The sequence below is a fragment of the Gracilinanus agilis genome, chromosome 1 (genome assembly GCF_016433145.1).
Source record: "Gracilinanus agilis isolate LMUSP501 chromosome 1, AgileGrace, whole genome shotgun sequence".
NCBI classification, from domain to species: domain Eukaryota; kingdom Metazoa; phylum Chordata; class Mammalia; order Didelphimorphia; family Didelphidae; genus Gracilinanus; species Gracilinanus agilis.
This window is the reverse complement of record NC_058130.1, coordinates 552,751,299-552,765,399: the sequence shown is the minus strand read 5'-3', so window position 1 is coordinate 552,765,399 and position 14,101 is coordinate 552,751,299. Positions and strand designations below refer to the sequence as shown.

Sequence of the window (14,101 nt, the reverse complement as noted above, 5' to 3'; positions counted from 1 at the left end):
TATGTGTGTGTGTGTGTGTGTGTGTGTGTGTGTGTGTGTGTGTGTGTGTGTATGTATTTTTTTTAAACCCTTAACTTCCGTCTTGGAGTTGATACTGTGTATTGGCTCCAAGACAGAAGAGTGGTAAGGGCTAGGCAAAGGGGGTCAAGTGACTTGCCCAGGGTCACACATCTAGGAAGTGTCTGAGGCCAGATTTGAACCTAGGACCTCCCATCTCTAGGTCTGGCTCTCAATCCACTGAGCTACCCAGCTGCCCCCAGATATTTTGTTAATATTATGACATTTTAATTTTTAAAATGGAGATATACTTTGGGCCATTGGAAACAGATAAAACATAGTTTTGATTAATACAGAAAGAAAAAAGGGGGAGTCCCTCTCGTTTTTGGTTTTAAATGACACGTATCTTAGTCATCTGATGTCTCTTGACTTTTAGGTTTATTTCCATCTATATTGAATCTTGCTGCCAATGCTGTCATCAACAGCAATGCTACCTGTGGTGATGATGGTCCAGAAATGTTCTGCAAGCTTGTGGAACATGTACCAGGTCAACTCATCCGCAACGCACAATGCAGAATATGTGACAAGAACAGTTTGAATCCAAAAGGCAAGTGTATGATTCCTGCTCAATGTATCTTCCTATATTTTATTTTTACATATTGAATTGCCAGACTTTTTATTAGGTCTTAATTATTGCCTTTACTTTCCCTAATGTGAATTTCTACCAGTATTATGTAGTTCACATTAGAAAGCCATTTTTTAAAAAGTTATAATTATTAGAGCAATTTATATAAAGAATTGGCATAGCCACATGAATACTTTTTTTTTTAAACAGAGCGTCATCCAATTTCAAATGCCATAGATGGTACTAATAATTGGTGGCAGAGTCCTAGCATCCAAAATGGAAGGGAATTTCATCGAGTGACGGTGACTCTGGACTTAAGACAGGTAAGTAAAGCCAGAGAACATACTTCTATCTCAGGACTCTGTTCCTTCTACTGCCTTTCAAGAAAAACTGTTCGCTATTCACTTATTTTTAACTCAGAGTACCATTGCTTTGCCAATAGTTACCTAATATATTAAAATAGTAGCTATTTCCCATCTCTTATTTTTCCATACCATAACTATTTTTGAAGAGGAATAAAGATTTGTATGCTTTGAGATCATTAAAAGAACCACTTGGTAAAACATGTTGGATTTCAATACTTGGGTTCTAATATGGGCTCTGTTTCTTTTTCACCTCTGTAACTTTGACCAAGCCACTCAGTCTATGGCAAAGAATTCTTTACTTAATATTCTCCATCTGTAGTAAGTGGGATTGGACTCAATCAGTGGTTTCATAATCAAAGATCTCATCTATTGACTTAGAAGGTGACAATCTAACAATATCTATGTAGTATCTTATTTTTATTTTATAAAATACTTTCCAATTGTATTTCAGTCTGATATTGACATTACTAGGGAGTTAGTTGGTCCACAAGTTCAACAAGTTTGAGTTAAATAAGTACCTTCTGGCTCTGAATTTTCATCCTTTATCAGTACTATCATAGCACACTCTGTGCATATATATTTTTCTACTTTGTTTTGTTTTGTTTTGTTTTTTTAAACCCTTCCCTTCCTTCTTGGAGTCAATACTGTGTATTGGTTCCAAGGCAGAAGAGCAGTAAGGGCTAGGCAATGGGGGTCAAGTGACTTACCCAGGGTCACACAGTTACGCAATGTCTGAGGCCAGATTTGAACCTAGGACCTCCCGTATCTAGGCCTGGCTCTCAATCCATTGAGTTACCCAGCTGCCCCTTCTACTTTATTTTTATTTATTGTCCCATAGGTTTTTATATCTGTTCAGTGCCATCTAGCTTTAAAAGTCTACTTCCTACATGAAACCTTACCCTGATACTCCTTCTGCTAAGTACACCATGGATAGAGTGCTGGATTTGGAGTCAGGAGGACCTGAGTTCAAATCTCACCTTATACTTTTATTAGCTATGTGAACCCTGGGCAAGTCACTTAACCTTACTGTTTGCCTCAGTTTCTTCATCTGTAAAACAGAATGATAATGGGAAAATAATAGAAAAACCCTTTGAAGTTAGGAAGATTAAATGAGATATTTATAAAGTAAACTTTAAAGCATTACATAAATGCTGTTGATGATGGTGATGATGATGATGATGATGATGATGATGCAGATGCATTCCTAGCTTGACTCTTTCCTATTGTACCTCATATAGTGCCTTTGTCCTGTATCTATCTTTTTAATGAACTTATGTTATAATATTATCATAGCTATGTTTGTATTATGATCCTCTGTTAGAATATTAGCTCTACCAGTAAAAGGGCCATGTCATAGACTAACGGGATAGCATGCCTCAATCCTACTTTTCTCTCATAGTTTTAGACCATGTAGGACAATGAAGAGTAGCATAAAGCATAGAACTGAGGACCAAAAGGTACTTTAGGTAATCTAGTTGATTTCCTATTATTTTATAGGTGAGAAAAACCCAACCTGATATAGTGAAAAGTAACTTGCCCAAGGCCACAGATAGTGAGTATCCAAGCTGGGATATGATTTAAAAAGTCTGACCACATAATTGAACCACAGAGATCTTAATAATATCCTGTGAAGAGAAAGAAGGGTACCTCAGCAAGACAGTCTATGATAAACCCAAAGAGCCCAGCTTTTGGGACAAAAATCTACTATTTGACAAAAACTGCTGGGAAAATTGGAAAACAATATGGGAGAGATTAGGTTTAAATCAACATCTCACACCCTACATCAAGATAAATTCAGAATGGGTGAATGACTTGAATATAAAGAAGGAAACTAAAAGTAAATTGGACGAACACAAAATAGTATACTTGTCAGATCTTTGGGAAAGGAAAGATTTTAAAACCAAGAAAGAGTTAGAAAAAAATTACAAAATGTAAAATGATTTTGATTACATTAAATTAAAAAGTTTTTGTACAAACAAAACTAATGCAACCAAAATTAAAAGGGAAGCAACAAATTAGGAAAAATCTTTTTAACAAAAAACTCTGACAAAGGTCTAATTACTCAAATTTATAAGGAGCTAAATCAATTGTACAAAAAAGCAAGCCATTTCCCAATTGATAAATGGGCAAGAGACATGAATAGGCAATTTTCAGATAAAAAAATAAAAACTATCAATAAGCATGTGAGAAAGTGTTCTAAATCTCTTATAATTATTAGAGAAATGCAAATCAAAACAGCTCTGAGGTACTACCTCACACCTACCAGATTAGCTAACATGACAGCAAAGGAAAGTGGTGATTGTTGGAGGGGATGTGGCAAAATTGGGGCATTAATACATTGCTGGTGGAGTTGTGAATTGATCCAACCATTCTGGATGGCAATTTGGAACTATGCCCAAAGGACTTTAAAAAGACTGTCTGCCTTTTGATCCAGCCATAGCACTACTTGTTTTATACCCCAAAGAGATAATAAGGAAAAAGACTTGTACAAAAATATTTATAGTTGCGCTCTTTGTGGTGGCAAAAAATTGGAAAATGAGAGAATGTCCTTCGATTGGGGAATGGCTGAATAAATTGTGGTATCTGCTGTTGATGGAATACTATTGTGCTCAAAGGAATAAAGAACTGGAGGAATTCCATGTGAACTGGAATGACCTCCAGGAATTGGAGCAAAATTAAAGGAGTAGATCCAAGAGAACATTGTACACAGAGACTGATAAACTGTGGTACAATCGAACATAATGGACTTCTCTACTAGCAGCAATGCAAGGATACAGAGCAAGGCTGAGGGACTTATGAAAAGGAAAACTAGCCACATTCAGAGGAAGAAATGTAGGAGTAGAAGCACACAATAAAAACAACTGCTTGAACACATGGGCTGATGGGGGATATTGTTGGGGATGTAGATGCTAAATGATATCTCTAGTCCAACGATCAACAATATGGAATTAGGTCTTGATCAATGATACATGTAAAACCCAGTGGAATTGTATGTTGGCTACGATGGAGGGTCCTGGGGAGAGGGAAAGAACATGAAACATGTAACTATGGGAAAATATTCAAAATAAAAAATCTAAATTAAAAAATAATAAATAAATTTAAGGTAATCAAAATAAGAGAAAGAAGGGAGATGGAATTAGAGGGTAAGTGAAAGGAGGAACTACAGATAGCATTCTATAACTGATTTTTTTTCAGAAGATGTAGAATGTAAAATTCCAATACTACTCACACGTATCTAGCTAAACCTGCAGATTTCATGGATGTTAAAAACTACTCAAAATATCATTTTTAATATATTTAGTTTGAATATAGTTTGAACCAAACCATAATGGTTCTTTATAGAGTTAAAAGTCACCCCTTGTAATAAAAATGGAAATCTATCATAATCAAAAAAAAAAGTTTCTTTGAAAACGAGAGTGACTTTTAATGAAGAATATTTGGAATTCTCTGCATAAGTAGTAGCTTAAACATGCATAGAGGCTTTAGTTGAAGATAGATAATAGTCTGTTGTATATGCCCAAGAATTAGATTCCTTTGATCTCTAATAATTGCTTGGAAAAATATAGCAAAATATATTAACTACAGGGATCTGTTTGCAAATTTGGGTTCTCAGAGGATTAGGGTAACTCAAAATATCACTTATTCTTAGTAATAAATCTTTGAGTTAATAGGTCAAACCTCAATGTTTTCAAACTCATTTTAGAAAGACAAAAAATTTCTCCTTCTTTGCCCTGGGCTTTGTTCTTATCTTACTCAAAAGGGCCTGGAAGAATGCTTCTCCAGCAGAATTTGGTTTTTTCCATGACTCTCTCATTTATTTTCCTTTTCCAAGGGGCAAATGAAGTGGTATAACCAGCTTCATCCATCAGTAACTTGATATCTGAATTGGTCTATGTAAATAATTAGGAATTTTAAATTTAGTCTCTCCTAAGAAGGTTTTAGTCACTTATAATTTGAAAACAGTTACTTTAGTGATTAAAATTTTCATTGTTCTGTCCCATCTTAAAAAAGAATTTTTTTTTAAGATTTTGACTCAGTCTTGAGTAATTCCACTAAAAGACAATCTCGTTCTAAGACTTGACACATGCACAAAGAAAAACAAACCAAAAAATTTTGCTTAATTAAAAATTTAAAAGCAAACATTTATAAGCAAGGTTGAATATATCAAAGAACTGACCTAGGATTGTCAGACATTTAACAATAGAGACAAGGGTTCTCTGGGAATGTATAATCCTAAATTGAGATAGTCCTGAAGGAATATAGAAGAATCTCTCTCTCTCTTTCTCTCTCTTTCTCTTTCAAATGGGTTGGGGAGAGTGCATGACCTATGAACTATTCCAGGCACCTCTTACGATCCTAAGAAAGAAATGCTCAATGTGATCTTTAGAGTAATCTGGTCAAGATTTCCATAGAGTTTGACAAAAAAAATAGTAATCTATAACTGTTGAAAATGTCTGGGTTTTTATATTATTCCTCTCTTTTCAAAAATTATCAATCAATATCAATTATTGATTGAATGTTATAAACAGTGATTAGTTTTTAATTGGTTCCTATCACCACTTGACAGATAATTTTATAGAAAAGGAGTATTTCTTGGCTTGATCACATCCTGAACTCATGATCTCATATCATTCTCCTTCACCAGCCATTCATGGCTTTATATAAAGACTGACAGTTCTTATCTGTTGCTGATGTTATAATGTACTTTTTCCTCCACTTAATCCTCTGTCCTCATCTTTTGGTTGTCAAGGTTGTCTCCAAATTGCATACTTTCTCATAAAGTCTGGGCACAGCTTTCAAGTTTTCTTGGGGCCTTTGCTGTAGTTAGTAGAGTTGGGTGCTGTCCAATATATGGTCCTTGGCCAAGAAGCTAAAAATTGAATCAATGTTTTCATTTAACTTTCTACAATGTTAAATCTAGCTGAGAATTTCCTTGCCTATAGTTAGGGAGGTGTGAATCAGAAGTTGCTACTGGTATTTTAGCAGATAAAGTATTTTCTGTGAAATCGTAATTATTTCCAATGTTATCTAAAACAAAGCTGCAGTTTGAATTTGTGCTTTTGTTTTCTGTGTAGGTTTAATTAGGAAGTAGTACTCTGTTATGAGAGCATAATCATAGAAGGTTCTTTGTTCCATGGGAACATTGGGACCAGAGTTTCTTGTCTGCAAAGTTTTTGCAGTATATGGATTTGGACTTAATTTTGGACTCATAGTTCAGAATGTGATTATCCAAAGTGATTGATTAAAATTTGTATCTTCGTTCTCCATGAAGAAAGGGTTTACTCCATATATTAAAGCGGAAAAAAAAAAGCAAAGGCCAACTTTAACTTGGGAGCAAACTTTAAGAATGGTAAGCCATTAATTATATGCAAAGAGATGCTTCTAATTACAAGTGAGCTCATTAAAGGGTTTTGGCAGAATCTCTCAGAAACTATTTAGGAATTAGTTGAAGTAAATATATACATGTGAACAAAATAAGATTCCATTTCTAAATAACCTTTTCACAGATTTTTCTTTAAATTAGACTTGCCATGAACAGTTTAAAGTACTTAGATTATGTTAAATTTGGTCGATAAAATTAATAAAAATTAAAAGAAACTATTAGTTTGGGAATTTAATAATGATTTGAAAGTGTAGTCTATTATATCTAATCCTTGACCTTCTAAAATAAACCAAAGAAACTAACTTCTGACCTCCAAATGCTTATCTTTTTTCTCCATTGTCTTTTGTTCACATGGAAACATCTCTTCCATAGATTCTTTACCTTTGGGCACAGGATCTTGAAAAGATTTTCTCTTGATAAAAATTTGCTTTATTTTGTAAAACTAACTTTTTGGGCTACAAAATGCAAAAACACAGTCAAAATCCTACATCTCGAATTGCTCAATGTTTTAATAGGTCGGCAAGTATGAACAAGTAGAAATAATTAAAGCCAGCTTAAAAAGATTTAGATGAGTGCCCCCTTCCCAACCTCGTTTTTTTTTTTTAACTTAAAGCTTTATTATGAGCAATTTGAAATATCCTTTGGAAATATTTAGAATTAGATCTTTAAACTATGCTAAGTCAATTTCATGTGAATACTCATATTTGTCTTAAAATAATAGGGTAGTCCATCAATAAGAAAGACAATGTACAATAATAGAGAAAAGGGAGTTGGATGTTCATGGTGAATTCAAACTTATCCTTTGCTACAAAGCTTGTTATATGACCATGAAAAAACTCATCTACCATCCTGTGTCTCAGTCTATTCCATCTATAAAATTAGAATCGTAGTACTATACCTCATAGGGTTCAAAATGAGAAAAGTGATAGCTCTCTTGTGCCTTTGCTCTGGTCAGATTATATCTGTTCTGTAAAGTATATTTTAGGAAAGACATTGATAAAATTAGAGCATGTCCAGAGAAGAATATCTGGAAGGGTGACAAGAATGGAGCCAGACCACAGGGAGATCAGGAGAAGAAACTGAAGGTGAGCAGTCAGGTCTTCGAAGATGAGACTAAAATGGGGAACACGACAGCTGTTTTCAAGCACGTCGAGGGCGAAACTCACTTGTTTTGCCTGACCCTAGAAGACTGAACAAAGAACAATGTAGAAGATGTACAAGGAGCAGCTTTTGACTTAGAAGGAGACATTTCATAATCATTAGTTGTCCAAACATGAAATAAGTCTCAGTAGGTTCCCTCTCATAAGAGGCCTTCAGGTGGAGGAGGGAGGATGACTGTTTTTCAGTGATATTCCAGAGTGAATTGTTGTTTCATTTTGGAAATGTTTTCTGAGGCCTTTTGAGGTTTTGTGATGCTTTGATAAGGGTTCTTTACCTTTTCCTAAATGATAGTCATTGAAAATGCCCACAGGATGCCTGAGGAGCACTATCTTTAGAAGATCAGTTTCCTTCAGGTTCATACATGCACTTAAAAAAAAAAACCTCCTTAGTTATGTGAAATAATGAATCAGTTTCTGTGTTTTCTTGGCACGTGACAATGTTACATCTCCAGAAATTTCACACTCTTAGAAGGCAAGTATTGAACAGGGCCTAGTTTTGACCATTTAGTACCTTCAGTTTGATGGTTTGATACCAGCTTTTAGGTGATACTGATTTTTTTTTTCCTGAGAGTTTTTGCACATTGTAAAAATAATTCTTATAACTGCTGCTGATGTTATTATTCCATTTTTAAGGTTACATCAGGGCAAAGTTCTGTTTATCTGTTCAACTAGATTATATGCTCTTTATATCTTTGGAGTCTCATTTAATGGGCAATCAATTATTTAAAAATATTTTTATTATGCTGAAATTGACAAAAATCAACAAAATAAGTTACTTATTATTTACCCATATTAAATAATTTGTTTTGCGTATGATATGCTTTGTTCTATTTCAATCATAGAAGTGTCTTGTTATTTAAACAAAGGGTATTTTCATATACTGAAGAGATGTAAAAACTGTTGGTATTAAGGCTCAGTTAAGTATGTGTTCTGTTTTCCTTGGGCTGGAAAGAGAGGCCTGAGGGGTCTCAGTTTCTAGAGAGAAACACTTCTTTGAAAACCACAGGATTCAGCTTGGAATCCCCCCTCCAGCACTGTCACTTCCTTTAAAAGTACTTTCAGAAACTGTTGTTTTTTTCTCCCTTCCCTTCCCCCATCTCAGGAAAATCTGTCTCTTTGAAAAACAAGACACTTAGTGAAAACTTCAATTACAACTCTCAAATCTTTGTCATGTCATGGCCTTTTCAGTCTTCGAGAGACTCTGAGATTTGTGAATGAGCTAATGAATTGTGCCAATAATAGTTTTATCTGGAGGCAAAACCGAAATAGAAATGTGAACTGTGTTGAACTGACACAACATTATTGAAATAGAGTTGGACTTTTAACTATGGTACTTTCTGGACTGTCAGCCCCCCTGATTGTAGAAACAAAACAGGTGTCTAAGCCTTTCCCCAATACCTTATATAATAAAGGTGCTTAATAAATGTGAATAGATTAGTTGATGACATATTCAAATCACACAGTGATTAGATATTCTCTCTTTAGATGTTCAAAGTGCTTTATTGATTTCTGAGCCAGAAACTTTTATTTATATTACGATGTGATTTTAGGATTTCAAATCCCTAAGGCCTTGAGTCTTGACATCAAACTAAGAGAGATAGCTAATATGTTAGAACAGACATAGAGTTGTGAAATCATAGGATCATGTATCTAGAATTTGAAGCAATCTCAGAGGGACCTTGCTCATATTACAGATAAGAAAACAGGCACAGGAGTGATTTGCCCCAGAGTGACATAGGTAGAAATCTTTTGAACTCAGATCTTCTGGCTTGAATCATCACATTTTTCAGTGTGCCACAGCTTTCATCTTACTCTAAAAGATAATAAAATGTAACTGGCCATCCAAGCATCTGTTAGATTTTTCTGATTCCTGGGAAGACTCTTCCTTATCAGTCAGAAGAATGCCAGTTATCAGGGTTGTTGTTGTTTAGTTCTTTTTAGTCATGCCTTGATCATCCCATTAGGAGTTTTCTGGCAAAGATATTGGTGTGTTTGCCCATTTCCTTCTCCAGCTCTTTTGACAGATGGAGGGAGCTGAGCCAAACAGGAATAAGTGACAGGGCCAGGGTCACATAGCTAGGAAGTATCTGAGGCAGAATTGGAACTTTTCCTTACTCAAAGTCCCATGCTCAATTCATTGCCAAACCTATCAGACTAGGTTACTATTTCTAAGGTCACCTCCTTCTCTTAACATTCAGTGATGTCTAATGTTGGTTGTTGGTTGTTATTATTTAGTCATTTGATCTTCGTGATCCCTTTTGGGTTTTCTTGACAGAGATACTGGAGTGACTTGCCATTTCCTTCTCTGGCTCAGTTTTACAGATAAGGAAACTGAATCTAACAATGGTTAAGTGACTTATCTAGGATCACAGTAGAGGCCAGATTTGAACTCTGGTGTTCCTGACACAGGTCTAGCACCCTATCCATCTCTCCACCTACCTGCCTACAAATCAAGGAGAAGGTGATTATTTCTGCTGTGTCTAGTCATGTGAAGCCTTAATCTGACATCAACAAAGAATATAAGTAAAGGGGCAGTTAGGTGGACTAGAGTCAAGAGGAACTGGATTCAGATCTGGTATCAGACACACTTCCAAGTTCTCTAGCCCTGGACAAGTCACTTAGTCCCATTTGCCTAGCCCTTACCCTTGCCCTTCTGTCCTAGAGTTATTACTAGAACAGAAGATTAAAAAAAAAGATAAATGAGTGGTTAATATCCTACCAAGTACGGGTGAAAAGCAGAATACTGATAGGGGAAGGCTAGCTATAAATATGTGACTGCTAGGGAAACTACCATTTATCAGAAACAACTTGATTATTGGAAATCAAAGGAATCAAAGGACTTGGGTTCATATTCTTGAACTGCTACTTGTATGACCTTGGGCAAATCATTTGTGTCCTCTGTGACTCAAGTTTTCTCCTTCATCAAATAAAGGGTTGCACCAGAGTCCAAGAGCTCTTCTAAGTCTAAATCTTATGATTAAAATCAGTGGATCTAATTAAGTAGTGCAGTATACATACACTTACATTTAGAAGTGTTCTCTTTATCAGATGCCTTGCCCAGTCTGATATTTCTTGTTAATAATTTGTAGTAGCTTAATTAGTTTTGTATAGGATGCTGTAGTGGCTGCTCACGTAGGGGTTTACCCCACTTGGATCAATGCTGTGCATTTATAAAGGAACTCTTGGAAATGTACAGAAACTCTGAAGTCCTGGTTTGCTTTGGTCTGCTCTTTACCCTTTCAGTTAAGGTAAGGAAATTAGGTCTGGGAAAACTGTTGGTTCAAATTAAAATGAGCAAATGATTAGCTTGGGAACACAGCTGTGCAAACTAAAGACCTCCAGAGAAATTGGGTAGAGGTTCAGAAGTTTCAGTTTGGCACGTGCAGATGTGCCAATGGTAGAAAATACACATAGCCTGCCTCGAGTAATTTAAAAATCAGGGGAGTGTTAATATCAGGAACATATAATCTATGCTTTTTTGTATAAATAGTTTGTTTTTCAATACTCACATAAATTCACATAATAATAATTCACATAGCAATAATAAATTCACAGTCTTGCATTTTTAAGTATACTTGAGAATCTTTTTTTTTAAAAAAAAATAGAAATCTGACATGATGTAAAGAATCATCCAGAAACCATTCTCTGAGTCAAGGACACCCAGTCCAAGACCTGCTTCTGACACATACCTGCCATGTGACTTGGGTCAAGTTTTTTAATTTCTCTATGTCTTAGTCAAATCTTTTAACCTCATCATACATTCCAGTGGAAGTCATACAGGCTAACTTGGGGGCCAGGGAGAGTTTGCTTTCCACTTTGAAATTAGATTTAACATTAACTACATCAGTTGCATTTCCAGCAAAAGGATAATGACTTTAAAACCAATGAAAAACCCCTGTGTAATCAAAAATAGTTCATTTGTTGCTCAGGCAATGGTGTAAGAAATGAGGCGGTTTAGTCAACTATGGAAAAGAGAGGAGGAGGAGGGATCGTGTATTTCATGTTGGGAAGGTAATACTACAAAGTATTTGTTCTTTTGTTACCTGCAAAAATATCTGAAATACTGTTAATTGTAAATCCTGGTGTCCTCATGTGAGCCCCAGGAGGGCAGGGACACTTTTGCCTTTCTTAGTATGCTCCAAAACTGGCACTGAGTCAGGACCCTAGTAGATACTTAATAAATGCCATTTGACTAGTTGGCTGAACTTTAAGATGAGATTTTACTTCTAATGTGTGTTAAAAACTAGTGGGAGTCATGTGCCTCAGTAGATAGTCAGTCTTGGAGATGGGAGGTCCTGGGTTCAAATGTGACCTCAGACACTTACTGAGCTGTGGGACCCTGGACAAGTCACTTAACCCCTATTGCCTAGCTCTTCCTGCTCTTCTGCCTTAGAACTAATACATAGTATTGATTCTAAGACAGAAAGTAAGGATTCCAAAAGGAAAAAGACTAGAGGGCTGTGATTTCAAAAGTAATACAATTAATCATAATTGACAACCTACCAAATTAAATCCCTGCCTTCAACAGTCCTTAGTTATACTTATTCATGAAATCCCTCCAATTTGACCCAGTCCATCATACTCCAAATCATATAATCAAACAATGTGCAGGGACCTCAGTGGCTATCTGACTCACCTTATTAATGGCAAGAGAATTTCTTCTTTTGGATCTTTTATTCTTCTATATCATATATCATATATATTTTCTATATTAATAAGAATAATGATGATGTTAGCAATAGCTAGCCTTTATCTAGAGATCTGAAGATTATAAAGTGCTTTATAACAACTGTAGGAGGTAGATGCTATTTTTATCTCATTTTTATAGATGAAAGTCTATAGATTGAGAAACATATTAAATGACTTGCTAAGGTTCACACAGCCAGTAAATGTCTGCAATAAGATTTGAATTCAAATCTTCCTGATTCTAGGTTCAGGATTCTATCTATTGCCTCACCTAGTTTTCTCACTTAGTAGACTTCTTGTTATTCCAATGTTTCAGTCATGTACAGTTCTGTGACTCCATTTGAAATTTTCTTGGCAACATTAGAGTGGTTTTCCATTTCCTTCTCTAGCTCATTTTACAGATGAAGAAATTAAGATCAACAAGGTTAGGCAACTTGCCAGGGTCACATAGCTAGTAAGTGACTGTGAGGCTGGATTTGATCTCAGGTCTTCCTGTCTACGCCCAACGTCCTCGCCACTGAATCACCTAGTTGCCTTCAGTATCCATATTATGGAAGTCAAAACAATGATAATGCTGAAGCCTTTACTGTTTAAGGATTTGCAAAAGCACATTCACTCTTTTGAGCTTTACAGCAACTCAATGAGGTAAATATGATAAGTGTTATTTCCACATTTTATAATAAAAAGAGGATCAGTGATTTGGTCATAATCAAATAGCATATTAAGTTGTTTTACTTTTAAACCCTTACCCTCCCACCTTAGAATCAATACTGTTATTGGTCCCAAGGCAGAAGAGTGGTAAGAGCTAGACTTGCCCAGGGTCACACAGCTTAGGAAGTTTCAGGGGCCAGATTTGAACCCAAGACCTCTCATGTCTAGTCCCAGCTTTCAATCTATTGAGCCACCCAGCAGCCCCCACTAATTATGTAACTTGGATCTGATCTGGTTGTGCCCTTCTATGATATCCCAATTGGTAGTGTAAAAAATAAAATGGATATAGAAGGATAGATTTAAAAATATTGGGGTATTAAAAATTTGTTGGTAGTTAATAGAAAAATGAAGCCATGTGTCAAGTTAAGAGTCAGTTTAAAAGATGCTCCTTGTTACCTCCTTTCCCCATCCTGGATCATCTCCAAGTCACCAAAGAGGAAGTGCCAATCCAGCCACTCACTATTTATCTTTCTGTCTACATTATTACGCAAGACAGGAAGCCAGTAAGTTCATGGGAAATGTAGTTTGAAAGACCCCTAAACTTCTATAGGAAGTTTAGACCAGAGACCTCAAAATTTCAATGACACAGTAGTTTGATAGTTTAATCAAGCTGCATACCCCCTGTCTTCTTCATCCAATTATACTTGAGGTATTGACTCTTGAAGCAACATATTCCCATCTGTCTATGACTCTGGACACACTGTGTGGCAGGTCCCATGCTCTGAAATGTGTAAAGCCTCCCAGGAATGGTATTTTTGGATTCATAGCTCTCAGTAGCTGTGCATGGACATGGGAGTGGGACTCTGGGGTGAAACTCTGTCTTTCTATCTAGCTTTGGAGTGAAGCTGAACTCTTCTCCAAGACTGGGAATAGCTATCCTGGAGCTTTATCTGTAGGAAGGAAACAGCTTGTTTGCCATGATCACTTGAGACTCATTGGTGCCAAGAACTACTCATAAATCTCTGTCACCTTTGGCATCAGAGCTTCTTTGACTTTCATCCAGAAATCTTGTGGAAATAGTAAAATTAATGAATTGGTTTCGTTTTTTATTTTATGTCCTGGTATTAGTTTCATTTATGAATGTTCTTGGGATGATATGATTTATTTGGGTTTCATGCCAAACTTTCTATTACTGGTCTTTCTCCAAATTTTACTATTTCATACTTCCCCACAA

General features: G+C 35.8%; 1 protein-coding gene across 1 annotated transcript in view; it reads left to right on the top strand.

Annotated features, from left to right (window-relative positions):
- LAMA1 (laminin subunit alpha 1) overlaps positions 1–14,101 on the top strand; it is a 143,409-nt gene that overhangs the window by 31,421 nt on the left and 97,887 nt on the right. The window contains exons 2-3 of the mRNA XM_044658067.1: positions 434–604; positions 833–945. Coding sequence (XP_044514002.1) covers positions 434–604; positions 833–945 — 284 coding nt within the window. The remainder of the gene's footprint in view (positions 1–433; positions 605–832; positions 946–14,101) is intronic.